Here is a 19,062-nt window from a genome sequence, read left to right as displayed (position 1 = left end):
GCTTGCGCACCAACACATTCATGGCTGTGAACGGTCAGTGCACTAAAAGCCAACTGGTCTCAAACAGCTCAAGCTACATGTATGTCTCTAACAGCCCTTTAACACCACTTTCAACCAATAGGACCTAAATAATACCACCTAAACATGGTCATGTGACCATCTTTTAACCAATAGGACCTAAATAATACCACCTAAACATGGTCATGTGACCATCTTTTAACCAATAGGCCCTAAATAATACCACCTAAACATGGTCATGTGACCATCTTTCAACCAATAGGACCTAAATAATACCACCTAGACATGGTCATGTGACCATCTTTAAACCAATAGGACCTAAATAATACCACCTAAACATGATCATGTGACTACCTTTCAACCAATAGGACTCTTTACTTACATTCTTCACATCTTCATCTTCATCATTCAGGTGAAGTAACAGACTGACAAAGTTTGTATGAATCTGTTCCAAGAAGGGCGCCTTTGATGGGCCGTCACCAAAACGACTCAAGTTGCCAAACAAGGTGAACGACACGGCTCTGGAGGTGGCACGATCCTAGTTACATGTACATGTAGTACAATAAGAAAGACAAGCAAAGTACATGATTTAGTATGCGACTTGTTCTTGCAATAATAGGCTGGAAGTGTGCAATAACAGAACTGCCAACATTTGCATCTTGTAATCAGGTAGATTTTGTACAACAATCAGGGCAATATTTAGAATTAAATTCAACATAATAGGGAAACAGTTTCTTAATTAAAGAGCCAGTAAAGGATGCTCTCAATATGTCAACTACTACCTTTTTATGGCCAAAAATAGACATCGCAGATACCGGTTAATAACCATTTTACTCTCAAAATTTGCATTTAGTAATAAATAACTCGAGTCAAAAATGCACCCAGCCGCGCGGCTTTTTCAGTCGAGAGTCAAAAACGGCTTATCTATTATAATGACCCTGGACGCCAGTGACGATTTTCCCCTATTGGTTTTGAACACAGTTCTCCAGTTTTGGCATTTCCACACCAAATAGCCGCCACTGACGTCAAGATTCCTTTGTTGCGCGGGTTTGTTTGACCCCAAGTTTTTCAGAAATTTGGCTTGGAGCATTCTGGAGAAAAACCCATTTTTACCATGTTCTAACGTGAGGTACATGTAAGAGACTCGTTATATTTTTTATGTTTCCTGGATGGACTGCAGCTGTTAGAAAACTGTCATATCTATATATTTGAGATCATCCTTTATGGCTGTTTAAGGAGATTGTCAAATTTGTATATCAGTACATGGAAAGATTGGTTTATTTTTCGAGAAACACAAGTATCAAATTGTATGTTTTCTTCCTTTGGGCTGTATACCAATCATGCCTGCAGGAAGTACAGTCTCTGTGGCTCTTTTGTACACAGGTCACAGGTCACACGTACAGTTGATAAACATTTTTTAAAGGTTTTTCATTCTTGGTTTTTATAAATTTTTCATCTGTACCTTACAAAAAGAATCTGAGCAAGAACCTTACCTTTTCGAAGCAGGGTCGTATCCTGAGAGCGATATTGACAAGAATGGGTCTGATGTTGGACTCGTCTATCTTGACGATGATTCGCGACAGACCGGTCATTGATTCCAGCAGGATCTGATCATCAGTGTCTTCCTTGTCGTCCATACCCGCCATCATGGCCGACAAAACTGTTGTGCAATACTTCTGGGCCTTTAGGAGTTGCAAAAAGAACCACAAAATCTTACACAATCTACAGACCTCTTATTTTGATAAAATTAGCTTTCAATGCCCTGTATTTTTGACCGCGTGAGGGCTATTTAAATAATACTATCACTTCCGGGGGTACACGCAATTCCTTTCCACTCTTTTATTATCGGCATTTTGTCACTTCTGTGTGCCATTCTGGATAACACACTATTTTGTTAGGTGAGGTTTGCGCTAGAACCAGTGTAAATGGTGCTACCGTGGCGTGTCATGGCCTAGGGGTTATTAGCACTGGACTCAAACTCTGGTGTTTCTGATCAGCAGAGTGTGGGTTCGAGTCCAAGTCAGGGCACTTGTATCCTCGAGCAAGACACTTATTGCGTTGTCCTTCGAATGGGTCGTAAAGCCACAAGTCCCCTGGTTGTACAATGCATGAGAAAAAAATCCTCTTACACTCATTGCAAAGAGAAGGTTTCTAGCAGTGGCTGCTGAATGCGCCGCAACACCTTGTAAACCCTTACATGGTGCTACATAAACAGGTCAAATAATCCATAAACTTCAAACCTGCCTGAAAAAATGTTCCTCTTTTGTTACAGCACCTTGACCAACTTAATGATGCATACGAGCGCTATTTGAACCTTTCTATCGCGAGGTCACAGCCCGAGCTTCACCAACCGAGGTTGAAAAACTACGGAAAGCCATAAATGCAAATCAAAAACAGATAGCCAAAGCTTGTCGAAATGTTACTAAAATACTCAAAGAACATGAAGATACAAGTGGATTGAATTGTTGGAGACTGACCAACAAATCATACAAGAAATTTCATGATTCTTTTTTTTTTTTTTTTTAAAGGATTGGGCTGGCCATGCCAATCGGCACACTTTGTTTTTCAACAATGGAAATGTCTACTCGACGATACTAACTCTTTTTAGAGTAATACTGGTTCAGACATCTTACCTGATTGGGACCCAGGCTGGCAATATTCCCCAGACCTCTGATGCAGAGCATGCGTACAACGTGGCAAGAGTCGACCATCCTGCCCAACAGGTTATTCATGATGTCTTCAACCAGCTGCATGTCCCCTCCACACTTCTGATTCACCAACTATGCATGCAAGACAAAAATATTCAATGGTTGAAACTTGCACAATGGCAAAACAATATAAAAATTTTGGAGAGATTGGGGAAAGCAACTCATAAAATATTTCTTAAGAGTTGGGGTGGGTCTCAGTTTTAAAATGTTGAGTTTGTTCAACAAACACTTTTCAAGCTTTTCACAGCTCTTTTGTTTTGTATCCCGCTGTTAATTGTTTTTCTTTATTCAGGTATATAGGATTTGGTGAGGTATCAATGTATATTTGGTTTGCGGTAACACCATGTGTGTATCTATTCAGTTGGTATTAATTTCAAGCTTTTCACAGCTCTTTTATTTTGAGTCCCGCTCTGAATTTTTTCCTTTGTTCAGCCCAAAATTATTTCACATTTAGCCAGCAAGTTACCCCAGTAGTTTTTCTAACTTAAGATTTAAAATAAAAAGTGGCATCCCCTTAAGGTTATCCCTGGCTACATAGCAGTAACAGGTTGAATGGCTTCTGACTGGCACCCCGTACAAAGAAACTGACACGATAGGGAGATGGCCAATGTTATGGCTATAGATAGCTCAGTTGGTAGAACACTGGCATATTAATCTGCTGGTCACAGGTTAAAATCATGCAACTACATTCTAGTACACAGAACTTCATGTTTAAAGGCAGTGGACACTATTGGTAATTACTCAAAATAATTATTAGCAAAAAAAACATTCTTGGTGAAAAGTAATGGGGAGAGGTTGGTGGTATAAAACATTGTGGGAAACCGCTCCCTCTGAAGTGCCATAGTTTTGGAGAAAGAAGTAATTTTCCACGAATTTGATTTCGAGACCTCAAGTTTAGAACTTGAGGTCTCGAAATCAACCATCTAAACATACACAACTTCGTGTGACAAGGGTGTTTTCTTCTTTCATTATTATCTTGCAACTTTGATGACTGTTTGAGCTCAAGTTTTCACAGGTTTGTTATTTTATGCATATGTTGAGATACACCATCTGTGAAGGCTAGTCTTTGACAATTACCAATAGTGTCCACTGCCTTTAACATGTTTAAAGGAACATTACAGAATTGCCACGAATCAACAATCTTGAAGATCGCAGATTAATAATAATGTTTGAAGATGACAACAGAACTTTGAGAAGAGGAATAACAATTATACAAAGGTATAACAAAACAATTGTTGCAAGCTGTGACTGGGGTCCTTGTGTTTTGTACACCCTCGAGGGTAAATGGTTTCATTCCCCCCCAGCGTGTACAAAAGGCCATGGGGCTCGTCACAGCGTGCAACAATTGTATACCGTATGAACACAGCCTAAATGATGATGATGACTCAAGCGGTATTTCATACAATGTAGATGTTAATTTTACATCTGGACGATGAAGAATATACAATTTTTTTTTATTGGGGGGGGGGGGGGGAAGAGAAAAGAGTGGGGTTGGGACAGGTCCCTGGATGCAAATTCTTCGTACCTCGGCCAAGAAAGCTGCAGTGACCACTCGTTGTGGCTCATACAGACTCGCTAATGACGGAATCAAACAAGACACGATCTTAGCCAAGTAGCCTGGCATCTGCTTCGCCATTCCTCTGTGGAAAAAAAAAAATAAAAAAATCAAGAGAAGTACATGTATTTTTGATGATAAGCAAAAGAAATTTGTGAGGAAGTCCTTACTGCAGTTGAAAGGAAATTGAGGACAGGACTTGATTTCACAATAGCATAAAAAAAACTCAGTGATTTGTATTGTAACATCACATTTTGCTAAGCAAAAGATTGATACATGTACATAGCTGAGATAGATCTTAGCTCTTTGTAATATCGCTCCAATTTGGCTAGAGGCAGTTCAAAACCTTAGGCCTAGCTCGGGGGTCTAGTGGTAAGACATCTGCTCTAGCAATGCAAAAGTTGTGGGTTCACGTCCTACCCAAGTGCTTCGTACACATAGGGAGTGAGTTGATGCGGAGCAAAAACAGGTTGCCGTTCAGAAGATGTGTTTTGTTTTGACACATTATGCATCACAGAGGTTTTGACAAAGATCCAGCAAGATCATGGTCGACCAACATAAAGAATTGGAGACCGGATAGGGCGGTGGCAGCTAAAGCGACATCTGCAGCAGATCAAGATCTTTGCCACGAACTTATGATGATTACCGCAGCGCAATTTGCGCCACCGGACTGAAGAGAGAGAATAATGGTAAAAACAAATTATAGACAGAGATATACTAAGGGAATAAAAGGGTAGCGACGAGTTCTTTAACGGACGTTTAAAACAGGCAGGGTCGTTGCTGTGTGATTAAAGGCCCCCATCGTCGCACGGCAATGACCCCAGCGAGGTTTTAAACGGCCGTTTAAGAACGAGTCACTACTCTTTTATTTCCATTCATAAATGCCTTTTTGGTTTAAAGGCGTAATAAAGTAAGAAACTCTGTAAAACTTATCCGGTTCCGACGTGCTTGAGCTCTGTATGTACGACGTCCGTGTGTAGCATTGTTATGACTAAGGCCCCCAGTTTCCGGATCATATTCGCTCGTGCGTGTTGTAGTCTTGGTGCAAGACGTTCTCATTTTCCTTTCACAAACAACGCAGCCAACTCACCCACAGCGCCCGCATCGCCTGTAAGGAAAAAACGTCTTGCACCAAGACTAACCGGTTATAAACAGAGTCCAGCTGGTCATTACCAACCGTTTAAACACCCCCACGTGACGTGCTCTCCACCAATAGGAATAGCGAAACTGTCTATTTATGAATTGACATTTAAAAGCATGTCTTACTGTGCTAAGATGGTGACCCCATCCTGATACTTCTCAGTGTCTTGCAGGGTTTCCCACACCCCTCCATCCTCCAGGAACTTTATCAGCTCTGCTCCTTGGCCTCTCTGGATCAACATCTTAAGGGCATCCACTGCAACTCTGTAAACCCCACAAAATTGACAATCAAGTCTCACTATGTTATTGTGCAGCAATAACATCATTAGATGAGGGTTTGTGGTAGCACCACGTGTAAATCTCTTTTTGAGTAGGGTTGGTTCTAAGTAGGATTTGAAACTTTGCATGGTGGAGATTAGGTATAGAAGAGTTTGCGGTAACACCATGTACATGTAATAACTATCTCTACATGAGATGGGGTGGTTCTGAAAAGAACAGTTGGTTCTGAAAAGAACCGAGGGTCCAGAACCAGCAGTGGTGGTGCACATCTCAAAAGAGATGGTTACACCTCATTTAATGGACCCGTTTCATGAAGTATGTATATTGCACAAAGCCCGTGCGCACTAACATTTTGGTTGGCATCCACTGCAAGAGCATCACGCTGTTTTGTACACGGGTAATGGGTGTGTGACGCAGACGCAATTGTTTGTGCTTAAAGCAGACCTATGATGTTAGGGGCAGGAGGACACAGGATTTACATGGGTACTACCACAGCCATCCTGAGCTGGGCCCAATTTCATGGCTCTGCTTACCGCCAAATTATGTGCTTACGATCACGATTCCCCGCTTATGTGCAAGCGCCGAATTTCTGTGCTAGCCTTGTAAGCGTAGATTGCCTAGTAACGTGGAGTACGCACGCACAAAAGCCAAAAGTCGCCGCTAACCCGTGAAATACGCTTGCCGGAAGCACATAATTCTCTGCTTCCGTAAGCGCTGATTCTGTGCTTACGGTAAGCAGAGCCATGAAATTGGGCCCTGGCTGTCAGTAGCGTGGTGTTCTGGGTTTCCCTTCATATCCAAGCGACACGTGTCATTGATTGTATAAAACAATGCAAAGACACTGGTTTCCTCATAGAGGTTCTGCCAACCAAATATAAGAGTGAAGAGCCATTATTCCAACCTCGTTCCCAGGGGTGATCGATCTGACCGCGCCATTTTTTCCCAGCATGCCTTGCTCGTTCATAACCCCTGGAATTGGCCAATTTAAATGTGCTACATGTATATGCTAGCACATTTTAATGAGCCATAAATGAGCGTACATATTCATTATTCAATATTTTCTACGCGCGTACGCATGTATTTTGTCTTCAAGAATGTTTTTGTTTTAAAAAAAACATGTTCGTGTCATAAAAAAATGCGGGCGTGATCAACATACAAATATCTTACAACTACGCGCGCACGCCTTTGACATCTGATGCGTACAATTTCCTGGGCCAATCAGCGTTGTTTCCCAGTACATCCCTACCAGGGGTTAGTGACGAGAGGTATCGATACGGCGCGCTGCCCACGGTAGCGACACTGTCAATATTCGTAAATGAGGAAGTAAGGTCATTTTGGAATTGCACCTATTTTTATATGATTGCTAGAACTAAATTCTGCTCACACAGAGGGTTTGATGGATGCAAAAGCCTTGGTGACAGCTTTCTTCTCTTTACTGCTCGTTCCATTCTTGCCGGTGGACTCAGGAGGAGGGGGTGGTTTGACTCCGATGCAAGAGCCGACGTAGATCAGCAAGGCAGCAAAGATGCGATGGAACTGCTCACGAATGGTCGGCTCTGTTTCTTCCACTTGAAGGATCTCGATCAGGGCATGTACAATCTACAAAAATGACAAATCCTTCATTGACATTAAATTTGCATAGGAAATAAAGAATAATGATTTTGTTTTTACCCAAATTTAGCACTGTATACTCGAGTACTTTCCCAAGATCTGTGAAAAAATATCACCAGGCATATTACTCGGTTGAGATTCGAACCCACGACCCTTGCAATTATAGAGCAGTATCTTACCAACTAGACCATCGAGAATTGCCCAGTAGCTACAGGAAGTTTGAATCCTATATTTTAGCAGCGGGTACGAAGCCATAAGAAGCCACTATTATTATTACTATATTCTGGTTGTGAAGCCAAGGAAACTGGCTGAAAAATCACAATCCAATCATACTTACAGTAAGAGGAGGCAATGTTGCAGTCTTGGAGAGAGTCTTCCTCGTTTTTGGATCGACCTTCTCCTCGTAGTGGACATTACGGGTCAGCGTGTCCATGAAACTGTCGAAACTATGCCTGAGGATAAGAGGGTCGCTGGCTAGCGACTTCCAACAGTCTTTGATGTGTCTGTGGAAAAAATATAATGCTGCTGTTTACTTTAAAGGAGCATTACAGAATTGGTAAGAAAAGAATTTGTGAAGATCACAGATCTACGTCAAACTTACACGGTCTAATAATAATTATAGAAGAAAACATCCTTTGAAATGTTTTTGTATGAAAAGTCGTATTTGATGAGAAATAAATAGTCTAATTTTGCGTTTACTTGGGTTTTCACTATTTTCTCATGACCCAGACGGCCGATTGATCTCAAACTTCTACAGGTTTGTCAGTTTATGTGATGTACATGGTGGATTACATAAAGTGCTTTCACTGCCAGCAAATGTTTTGTTAGCAAAACCGATTCTGTAATGTTCCTTTAAAGGCAGTGGACACTATTGGTAATTACTCAAAATAATGTTTAGTATAAACCTTACTTGGAAATAAGTAATGGGGAGACGTTGATAGTATAAAACATTGTGAGAAACGGCTCCCTCTGAGTTGATGTAGTTTTCGAGAAAGAAGTAATTTTCCTCGAATTTGATTTCGAGACCTCAAGTTTAGAATTTGAGGTCTCGAAATCAAGCATAAGAAAGCACACAACTTCGTGTGACAAGGGTGTTTTTTCTTTCATTATTATCTCGCAACTTCGATGACCGATGGAGCTCAAATTTTCACAGGTTAGTTATTTCATGCATATAATGAGATACAGCAAGTGAGAAGACTGGTCTTTGACAATTACCAAAAGTGTCAACTGTCTTTAAGGTTTGTGTGAAATTGAATGAACTGTGTATGATGTAGGAGATCAGAACAGCTCTAGTGGTTTTCTTCCCTGACTTTCACCTCTTCAAACCGGCTTAAATCCCACCTCACATTGGAGCCTTGCTGTTGGATCGTGTTTTCAGTCCCTACCCGATTGCTTGCGTTTAAAAAAAAAATTAGGCCTTTATTAATAAACCAAGGGTTGGGTTTGGGCTCTTCGGGAACATTTAGGCCCTGTATTGAAAACAAGCATTTTAGAAGCTGGAGCCTGGGCTGGAGCCTGGGCTGGAGCCTGGGCTCAATTTCATAAAGCTGTTTACCCATAAGCAAATTTTGGTGCTAAATGTAGCAGAAAATTGCATAAGCATAAACGTACACGTATCTCACCATGATTTCTCAAGTAAGCAGAAAATCTCTTAAGCACGCATAATAATATACAGCACTTATAGAGCGCACAGTATCTGACAAAGAAAATGCCATTCAAGGGCGCCGGTTCCCAAAGTCAAGAGTCCATGATTTAAGATAATTCTTTGAAGAGGTGTGTTTCGAGCTGCCCTTTGAAGATTGAGGGATTACTTTGTGTTCTGAGGGCAAGCGGCAGTGAGTTCCAAAGACAAGGTGCAATGCCGGAGAAAGCTCTCTCTACGTAGCTAGCGAGGCGGGACATGGGTGCGTAGAGTGTCCCGGATGTAGATTGGGGCGAGTTGATGAAGAGCCTTTAACGTAAGAGGGATGATTTTGATTTTGATTTTGAGGGACCGAATTCTGATGAATGCACGTTCACCATGGATTTGCATAGTTACGGTACTCGTGTGCTTACCGCGGGTTAGCCAGCATTTACCCTTGCTTACGGTAAACAGCTTGATGAAATACAAAATTTGCTAAAGGACACTCCTTTAGCACAACACAGCTGTGGTTTTGAAAAGGGTCTAAATCATAGAGTTATATATAAGAACTAGAGGGCGCACTGGAATCTATACGCGACCCGGCGTGCGCGCAGGCGGCCATTTTCTAAGTTGACAAAACAGGCATTGCTTAGCGTGTGTTTGTGCGGCCATTTTGTAAGTTGAAAAAACAGCATCGCGTAGCGTTTAATAAACACAAACTGTTTAATATTCAACGCACATACAGAATGGGGCGCGCCTGTTTCCTTGGGGTCCCGACGCGTTTGTGCAAGAAGCATCACCAGTGCGCCCTCTAGTTGTTATATATAACTCTATTGTCTAAAAAGAGTATGGATAAACCTTACTCATCATATGGCAGCGGGTATTTCAATAGAGTATCCATCACGTTTGCCAGGTGGTTGGTCGCCAGTGTACGGACGGCACGCAGGGTACCAGTGCGAGTCTGCTGACATTTGATGTTGATCAATTTGAAATGGATGGCGGCAATCATCTCGTTCACCTAATGGTAAAGGGAATTCAAAAGAAATTACCAAATGATGACGATTCAGGACTCCTCAGTAAGCAGTCTGGTCTGTCAGACTTTGCAGAACGCTTAATCATAAATTGCTTCTCTGCAACCAGGTGTATAAATTGTTACCAGTGAAGGCCGGGGTGGTTCAGGAATTATAGTCATTTGGGACCTCATGGAGAGAATGGCACATACATGTAATAAGGGATTTTGGGGGAATGCTACACATCAGCCGACTTAACAAAAAGCCACTTGTGAGTATATGAACAGTGGTCTTTGACTGTGCAAAAATGCTTAATCATAAATTGTTTCTCTGCAACCAGGTGCTTTTTTGAGATATGATAGACACTGTAGACCTTTATCACGCCGTCACCATCCTGGTCATGTTCCCTGTTTCCAATAAACAGTAATGAATGCTAACGCTCATTGCGCATGGCACCAGACTATTATTTCATCCAGCCTCAGTTTGGTTACAATGAGTTGGAATGGAGTAACATCAAGATGGTCACACCGTGATAAAGGTCTATAGGAGTACACTATTTGGTTTGATAATATTGGAGTCCTATATTGCGTATGTATCCACGGATGTAAGGTGCTCAAGGTGCTTGAACAAAGAAAAACACTTTTTATGACAGGGTTTGAGGTTTATGAATATACACTAACACCTCACCATGCAATGCCTCAAAAACCCACATAATTGCCAATCCAGCACTTTATTTTACAAACAACAAATGCGATAAACCTACATCCACAATGAGCTCAGTGCCCCGGTTCTTCAGCATGGCGTTAAGGACGACACAAGAGCCGCTGGAGCAGTGGGATTGAATGTCAAGGAGGCCCTCTATCAACATATAGATGAAAGATTTGAGTTGCGCAGAAGGGATTTTCTTTGACAGACCCTGGAGGTTTAAAGAGAAAGGAAGGGGAATAGAATCAGTCGGTAATTTGAATAGGAATAAACAGTGCATGTATTCTGTGTATTTTTTTTTTTTTTTTTTTTTTTTTTTTTTTTTTTTTTTATGCAAGTCGCCAGACCAGTGCCAGACACACATGGCCTGAAGGACACTTCAATGTGTGGGCTACAACTGATAGAGCAGAAAGCACTACCTCCCCAACTTTTACTTAGCAATCAAGGTCAAATTTCTTGCTTGAGGACACAAGTGTCACGACTGGGACTTGAACCCACACTCTGCTGATCAAAAACCAGAGCTTGAATCCGATGCTCTTAAGGGCTAGGCCTGGACACGCCGCAAATGTGGCCTACAAAAGCGGACAGACTGCCTTTATTGTTTGTCATTATGTTTTGGCTCAATTGGAGGTAAGCCTTGTACCATGGTAGATTGTTGGAAAAAATGGTTGTGATTTCTGGTGAACATCACCATATTTTCTCAAGAACAAATCTCAATGGAAAATTAATTGCTCTTGAATCCCCAAAATTTTCTATAAAATAATACCGTACAGAGGCAAAGAACTTTGTGGGAACACCAAAAGTGGTTCACATGTGAAGGAGCTATTTGAACAGGTCCTATAAGTTAATACACAAAATACTTGCACAGTCTATTAATGGGAATAAAAAGCATTGAGGTTAACCTGGGGTAGAACTGTAAAAATACAGTGGAGATTATTTAGGGATAAAGCTTTACATGGGGAGCAGCATTAAATGTGGCAAGACGAAAAGCCATGCATAGGCAATGATTATTATTTTTTTTTATTATATAAAGTTAAGAACCACAAAGAAAACTGACCGGGTAAGCTTTAAATAATTTGGGGTTGAACATAGAAAAATAGGCAAGAGCGGGATTGAAATGAGCTCTATCAGCTGAGCTATCTAGCCCTATAAAGGCAGTCTCCCTATTTTGTCAAAATCTTTGTTCGGCAGGGTGTAAGTCAGAAGCCATAGAACTGTTAGCTGTCGTGTAGCCAGGGATCAGTCGAACCTGGGCCCAATTTCATAGAGCTGCTTAAAGAAACACGTTGCCTTGGATTTGTATGGCTTCTGACTGGCCTTGAAATTGGGCCCTGGTAATGTCTGGAAATCAAAAACTCCCAAGACACTTTGGGGATTCAAACACAGGCCAACAGAGATGAAAGGAAGAGCAAGATACCAACTAAACCGACCTGGCAACCACCATATGTTTAAGAAGAAACAATAAATAATTATATCACAGCTCTTGCTTGTTCTGTATTCTGGTTGGCTGAAACACGGTCACGTGAGGTGAACTAATATAGTCAAGTGATCGCGCACGCTTGTTTTGCGGGAATAGAGCCCGCCAGGCACTATTCTTTTAAAATAGTGCCTGGTTACAGCGTCCTCTCTTAACGTGAACCGTGAACAGCAACTTCAAAACTTCCTTTCTTTTCTAGATTTCTTTTCGTGTTTCACATTTAAGTCTGAGGTGTGTTATAAAACACATATTGACTGGAAACTAGTGTACGCCTATTTCCCCTCGGGCCTGTTAGTGACCAGAAAATTTAACTATAAAATACATTTGTAGGTCCCTCTTCCTGTCGCTCAAAGTCCCTCGGGGGAATAGACGTACACTAGTTACTTCACATGTGTATAATAGTAATCTTTAGAGTGCAACAATGCTTTAATTTCTTTTGTGGGAGTGTTGGCTCCGAAAAAGAGTCGGTTTGGTCTTGACATTTTGGTAAACTTCTATTTGACCTTTGACCCACCTTTGCGAGGTCATTAACGAGGCCGTATAGCATGTTAGGGTCAGTCTGTTGTGCCCTGGTCCGCAGGCTTGCAAGTGCTTCCACAACGGGGTCCTTAAAAGATGAGTTCTTCCCTGCAAAGTACAAACAAATTACAAATTCAGCTCAAGTCATTAAAGGCACTGGACACTATTGGTAATTACTCACAATAATTGTTAGCATGAAAACCTACTTGGTAACGAGCAATGGAGAGCTGTTGACAGTATAACAAATTGTGAAAAACCGCTCCCTCGGAAATAACGTTGTTTTCGAGACAGAAGTAATTTTCCACTTAGTATTGTGTTTGATGTAAGACCTAAGAATTAGATGTTGAGGTCCCAAAATCAAGCATCTGAAAGCACACAACTTTGTGTGACAAGGGTGTTTATCTTCCGTTAATATCCCGCAACTTCGACGACCAGTTGAGTTCAAGTTTTCACAGGTTTGTTATTTTGTGCCTATGTTGAGATACACCAACAGTGTCCAGGGATCGATTTCACAAAGAGTTAGGACTCGTCTTATCTCGAGTTAGGTCGAGTAACTCGTCCTAGCTTAGGATTAATTATAAGGTGTGCATGCTACAGTGCAGGGTTGAACTCGTCCTACATGTGTAAGTCCTAAGATTAGTCTTAAGTTAGGAAGAGTTTTGTGAAATCGGGGGCAGTGTCTTTAAGGCCCAGTTTTCACGGCACAGAAAATGTTTCTCCCAAAAATGATATCGGTATTAGTATAATTATATATGGGAAAATAGAATTACCTGTTGCAAAAAAAATACCAACCAAAAGGACCGATGGTACATGTATAGTTGCAAAAATTAATTGATGGTCTGACGTTTCGACCCTAGCAAAGTCTTTCGTGAAGGTCATATACAAACTGTACTCAAGCTGTTGGTCATATACTCAAGCCATGCCCTACCTATGACCATTGCATGAATAATAACAATATCACAGCACATGCATTGCGCGCTGTATCTGTGAAGCATTCAAAGGCGCAGGTCTGAAGGAAAGAAAACCAACAGAGATTCGAACCAACACTCTGCTGATCAAACACGCCACTAAAAACTCGTCATTAAGTCTAGTCAGCAACATTACCTTGATATAACAGATCTATCTTAAGGATGAGCTGAATGGATTCCAGAGCACTCTCTCTAACAGCGAAGACAGGGTCCGAGCAACGGGGAACCAGTCGACCGATCAATATGCCCATATTTGAAAATGATCCCATGCCCTGAAACGCAGAGAGAACCAGTTAATACCAATCAATGTGTTGTTGTCGAATCATCACCCACATAATAAATAATTGAAGTAGCTTCTCAAATAGAGTTCCCACATGACGTAAATCGGCCATCTTAATGGGCAATTTGAATCACATACATGTAGCCACACGTTTTGCGCAAGAACAGCGTGTACCACGTGCACATTTCACAAAACCCGTTGCCTGATTGGTTTTTAAACAGCATGGCTGCGTTAATAAACTGGTCGCTTGATGCGCCTGCAAGCCAAAATGCAATTTGCCCGGAAAGATGGTGTCTATTGCAACTTATCTATAGCGCTCATATGCACTCAGTGACCCTTAAGGCACTTCAACATCCAGTATTGATAATCACTCTTACAATTAATGCCGATAAAAAATTACTTGGTAGAAAGTACTGCAGCTTAAGATTGTATGAAGCATTTTGAAAATCATGTCACTTTGAAGTATTGAAGTTAAAAATTATATTCAAGTTTTTTTTTTATGCCCCCAAATTGGAATCTGAGAAGCGTTACCGACAGTAATGTATCTCAGATTGTGTAACTTTCTTTTTTTCTGCGTGGTCCTATTCACTCCAGATTTCCTGCAAAATCTCAAAAACATCACCACCTTTTGAAGTAACATTTCTGTAGTTTTATTGTATACATCTACATTTATAAGACTTAAAGCCATTATACACTTTCGGAACAGAAAAAACATAAAAGTTCACCAATTTACAAATAACTTACAGGGTTTACAGAAGGTAAAGGTAAAAGACTTCTCTTGAAATACTATTCCATGAAATGCTTTACTTTTTGAGAAAACATTGAAACAATTATCAATTCTCGACAACGAGAATTACGGATTTATTGTAAACACATGTCATGACACATGTCCCGACTCCGATGACCGATTGAGCCTAAATTTTCACAGGTTTGTTATTTTATATATAAGTTGTGATACACGAAGTGTGGGCCTTTGGACAATACTGTTTACCGAAAGTGTCCAATGGCTTTAAACAATTGAAAAGTCAAAAGAACAAAGGTACAGTATGCCTTCAAAGAACTGAACTGAAGAACTGAGCAAGAGAGCAATCTTACCGAGGAGACGTCTGTGAGATTTTCCTGATAGAACTTAAGCAGAGCCAGGTTGGCAGCAAGCGTCCTCTCCCTCTCTTGGTCTTGGGTCGACACAAACCATGGCTCCAGATGCTACAGAGGAACATGAAATAAATACGTCAAAAATCAACTTATTAAATGTATTTTCTAAGAAACACAGCCAAATACTCACGTAATTTTGTTTACGTTTCCACTAGTTTCCACTAGTCATCCTCAGAATGAGGCACCACCAGTTGGTTGGTGGCGCTGTTGCCTGCTTCGGCCACTGGGTGGTGGTTTGGGCGAGTGTGTCCTCCCCCGGGGGAGGACACACTCGGGGGAGGACACACTCGGCCAAACCACCACCCAGTGGCCGAAGCAGGCAACAGCGCCACCAACCGACTGGTGGTGCTTCGTTCTGAGGATGACTAGTGGAAACTAGTCGAAACGCAAACAAAATTACGTGAGTATTTGGCTGTGTTTCTTAGAAAATACATTTAATACGTTGATATTTTACCAGCCTGATGAACTTCTTTCATGATATACGTCAAAAATCATTTCAAAGGAACATTAAAGAATTGGTTTTTGCTACATGAAAAATGTTGCTGACAGTGTGAGAACTTTATGTAAACTACATGTACCATTATACATAAACTGACAAACCTGTAGAAGTTTGAGATCAATTGGCTATATACATGTAATATTGGTTTCTCAAACAAAAGATATACAAACTTTCCCTTTAAGTTCACATAATTTGACGGTTTGAAGGTTGAAAGATACATCTGTGAAGACAAAAAGTTACAACAGGAGAAAACCCTCCCAATCCACAGGTTCACAACTCACTTTAAAGACTTTCAGAAATCCCTGCGAGGTCAGGTCCTTGCGAAGTAGCTCTTCCAGCAGGTCATGAAGACTCTTAAACGTAGCCTTGATGAGCGTCTCGTTCTCTCGCACCTGCTCTTCCTTGGCTTCCTCCTTGCCCTTGCCGGGTACCAGCAGCCCGGCCGGTAACTTGAACAGACAGTCGGTGCTGGTCTTGATCAGGTCGAAGGTGTCGGCATCGCTCAGCTGAGGCTCCAGTTTGCTGGGATTGGTCGAAGTCAAGGGTTGATAAAGTTAATCTGAGTTGGCTGAAAGTTTGATTATGAAATTGACACAGGTGGTCAATTATCTCATAATAATAACCGTATTTGTAAAGCGCCTTTACCAAAGGATACAAAGCGCTAGGGAGAATGGAACCAAAAACCTGAAGGAGAATATCCAATGCAGCGAAATCAAATACAAATTAGATGGTACGACTGAACTGATGTGTCTTTCAAGAGTCCATTAAACAGATGAAGGGCATATGGATGGATAAATTGATTGATAACCGATGATCAATAACAAATCAAATTGATAACTTAAAGGTAGTGTAAAGGCAAAATTATACATAAAGGAACAATAATGGCCGACCCTTTCACACTTGGATCGCTTAACCCCTGATCTACCCCAGCAAATGGGCATACATTGTACATGTACTCCGTGGAATAGCCAACCCTGCTCTGGAGTAGGGGTAAGCTGTAAAACCCTGGGGTATTCTTGGAACGTGCAACCGGAACGCCGTGGAATAGGGACCTAGGCAGGGAGAGTGTGAAAGTACGCCGAGGTAACCGCTGGGTAAAAAAAACTCCCGGGGCCTCCCCAAGGGCTGTCTTCCATGAGGGTAAGAGGTTTATACAACATGTACAGTGTGGAAAGAGCTACTAGTATCTTTGATCAAGACACACATGGAAAGGTTGGGGTACAGATTTGAAAGGATACACCAACGTAGCGCAGGCTTTCATGGCAAGGCTCCTGGTATCGTTAGACAGGTCCCTGGTGCTCTCAGCCCTCATGTACAGCACCATGTGGTTAAGGAGCTCCGTCTTCTTACTGAAGGAGTACAGGCGCTTCAGGTTGTCAGGGTGCAAGGCCGTCCCGATCAGGTCCACCGCTCGGATCAAGTTCTGCTTCACGGAGGTGTCCTACAGAGGGAACGAAAGACGATGTTCAGCGTGTACCCTTTTTGCCTTGGCATTAGAGGCACTGGACACTTTTGGTTATTGTCAAAGACCAGTCTTCTCTCTTGGTGTACTTAATCTCAACATATGCATACAATAACAAACCTGTGAAAATTTGAATTCAATTGGTCGTCGCAGTTGCGAGATAATAATGGAAGAAAAAACACCCTTGTCACATGAAGTTGTGTGCTTTCAGATGCTTGATTTTGGAACCTCATCATCTAATTTTGAGGTCTTAAAATCAAACTTGTGGAAAGTTACTTCTTTCTAGAAAACTACGTTACTTCAGAGGGAGCTGTTTCTCACAATGTTTTATACCATCAACCTCTCCCAATTACTATGCTTGGTAATGTAATTACCAAGCAATCTAACTAAACAACCTACCTTGACATTGGCAAAGTGTGGATTGATGTTTCTCAAGATGTTAGCCTCCACTCGAGACGCTATGATGTCACTGGGAGCGAACAGCGTGACGTACCCATAGGAAAGCATCACAGTGCTCTTGATTCTTTCCACATCAGCTTCAGATTTATCCTGGGGTGGAGACCACACCGCAAACAAAGACAAAGAAAGAGCTGTTATCATTTGTTACTCTTAAAAAAATATAGAAACTTGATTTCCACTGGCAAATTGGTAGAAAACTAACAATTACATGTATGGTGTACTATGTATACATCGAAGGTGTGATATAATAGAGTGACAACCAAAAAGAAAAAGACAAGCATTAAGAACGAAAAAATACAATATATACGGGCAAGTCAAATGAACAACAAATGTACTACAGTAAAAACTACTACAACAAAAATAACAGATACAATTTATTAACGATTTTGTTGTTTTTCTGAGGGCCCCATATTTGAAAATCAGATAAAAGTAGCTCTAGAATATAAGTACTTGGGGAAAGTGAAAAAAATGAGAAATTGTAAAATTTACATTACTGTACATTGATATTTTTAGGTGGAGTGAAAGTGAGTGTCTGCTGTGGTCTCTGAAGGGGTTTAAGAATCAATATGGCCAGGGATATTGGAGTTGAAGGCCTTCGGGTTGCAGTTTTTTGGTAAACTTTTTTAATTCCAGGCATATATCCCTGGCTTTTGTTTTTGTTTTATTTTGATTATGTTTGTATTTTGTATGTGTTTTTATGCCCAATAAATAATAACAATAATAATAATAATAAATCTTAGCCCAGACATGCGAAAGAAAACAAAAAAAAGGTGGCAAAGCCCAATGAACTTCGTACATTTTTTCTTTGTGGCAATATTTTTGAAATAAAAATAAAAATAAAATCATTAAATAATTGTTCTTCTTGTAGCCCCATACCAAGAGTGGCTTTTAACCTTGTGTAAAAAAAAAAGTAGCATAAACAAAAGACAAAAAGACACAACAGACACAAAATGGCTACTAGTGCCACACTCACCATTGCGGGACTCAAAAAAAGCGCAGTACACTGTACATGTATAACACACAGCGATAATGACTACCAAAATGGTGCAACTCAGATCATTGGGACGGTGACGACCATGACAAGTCACCTGATTTCTGATTGCTTAACAAACCCACTCATGACAAAGCAAGAGAATGGAGGGCCGGGCTTATTGAACTTGTCTGTCAGTTACTCAAAATGACAGTCACAAAGTTTACAGCTTAAACAAACAACAACCAAACGGTATGATGATCAGGGTCCAATTCCATAGAGCTGCTAAGCAAAAAAATTTGCTCAGCATGAAATTTCTTCCTTGATAAAAACAGGACTACCAACTGAATTTCCATTTTTTGCATATTGCTTGTTACAGGTATTCAGCTGTTGTCTACTTATCCTGAAATCACAGGGAAACTTGGTTGGTTATCCTGTTTTAATGAAGGCAAAAATTCCATGCTAAGCAAATTTTTGTGCTTAGTAGCTCTATGAAATTGGGCCCAGGTTTTTACAGGAAACACATTGAACAAATGAAAAGGTCTTTGTCACATATTATGCGGCGGTTGCAACATTTCACCATTTAGGGCTCTTTTGGAAGAGCCAAAAAGTGCGGACTTACTGAG

General features: G+C 41.0%; 1 protein-coding gene across 1 annotated transcript in view; it reads right to left on the bottom strand.

The window, feature by feature from the left end:
- Positions 1–19,062, bottom strand: part of LOC139934584 (maestro heat-like repeat-containing protein family member 1) — a 47,219-nt gene that overhangs the window by 8,152 nt on the left and 20,005 nt on the right. Inside the window, exons 19-33 of the mRNA XM_071928863.1 lie at positions 17,407–17,556; positions 16,784–16,986; positions 15,827–16,067; positions 14,987–15,097; positions 13,748–13,883; positions 12,639–12,751; positions 10,706–10,858; positions 9,796–9,950; positions 7,649–7,814; positions 7,085–7,299; positions 5,548–5,685; positions 4,252–4,366; positions 2,652–2,798; positions 1,512–1,700; positions 401–556 (exon numbers count right to left, since the gene is read on the bottom strand). Of these exons, the coding sequence (XP_071784964.1) occupies positions 401–556; positions 1,512–1,700; positions 2,652–2,798; positions 4,252–4,366; positions 5,548–5,685; positions 7,085–7,299; positions 7,649–7,814; positions 9,796–9,950; positions 10,706–10,858; positions 12,639–12,751; positions 13,748–13,883; positions 14,987–15,097; positions 15,827–16,067; positions 16,784–16,986; positions 17,407–17,556 (2,388 nt within the window). The remainder of the gene's footprint in view (positions 1–400; positions 557–1,511; positions 1,701–2,651; positions 2,799–4,251; positions 4,367–5,547; positions 5,686–7,084; positions 7,300–7,648; positions 7,815–9,795; positions 9,951–10,705; positions 10,859–12,638; positions 12,752–13,747; positions 13,884–14,986; positions 15,098–15,826; positions 16,068–16,783; positions 16,987–17,406; positions 17,557–19,062) is intronic.

The sequence above is a fragment of the Asterias amurensis genome, chromosome 3 (genome assembly GCF_032118995.1).
Source record: "Asterias amurensis chromosome 3, ASM3211899v1".
NCBI lineage: Eukaryota > Metazoa > Echinodermata > Asteroidea > Forcipulatida > Asteriidae > Asterias > Asterias amurensis.
Note: the sequence above shows the minus strand (reverse complement) of the source record. Positions and strands in the feature narration are given on the sequence as shown.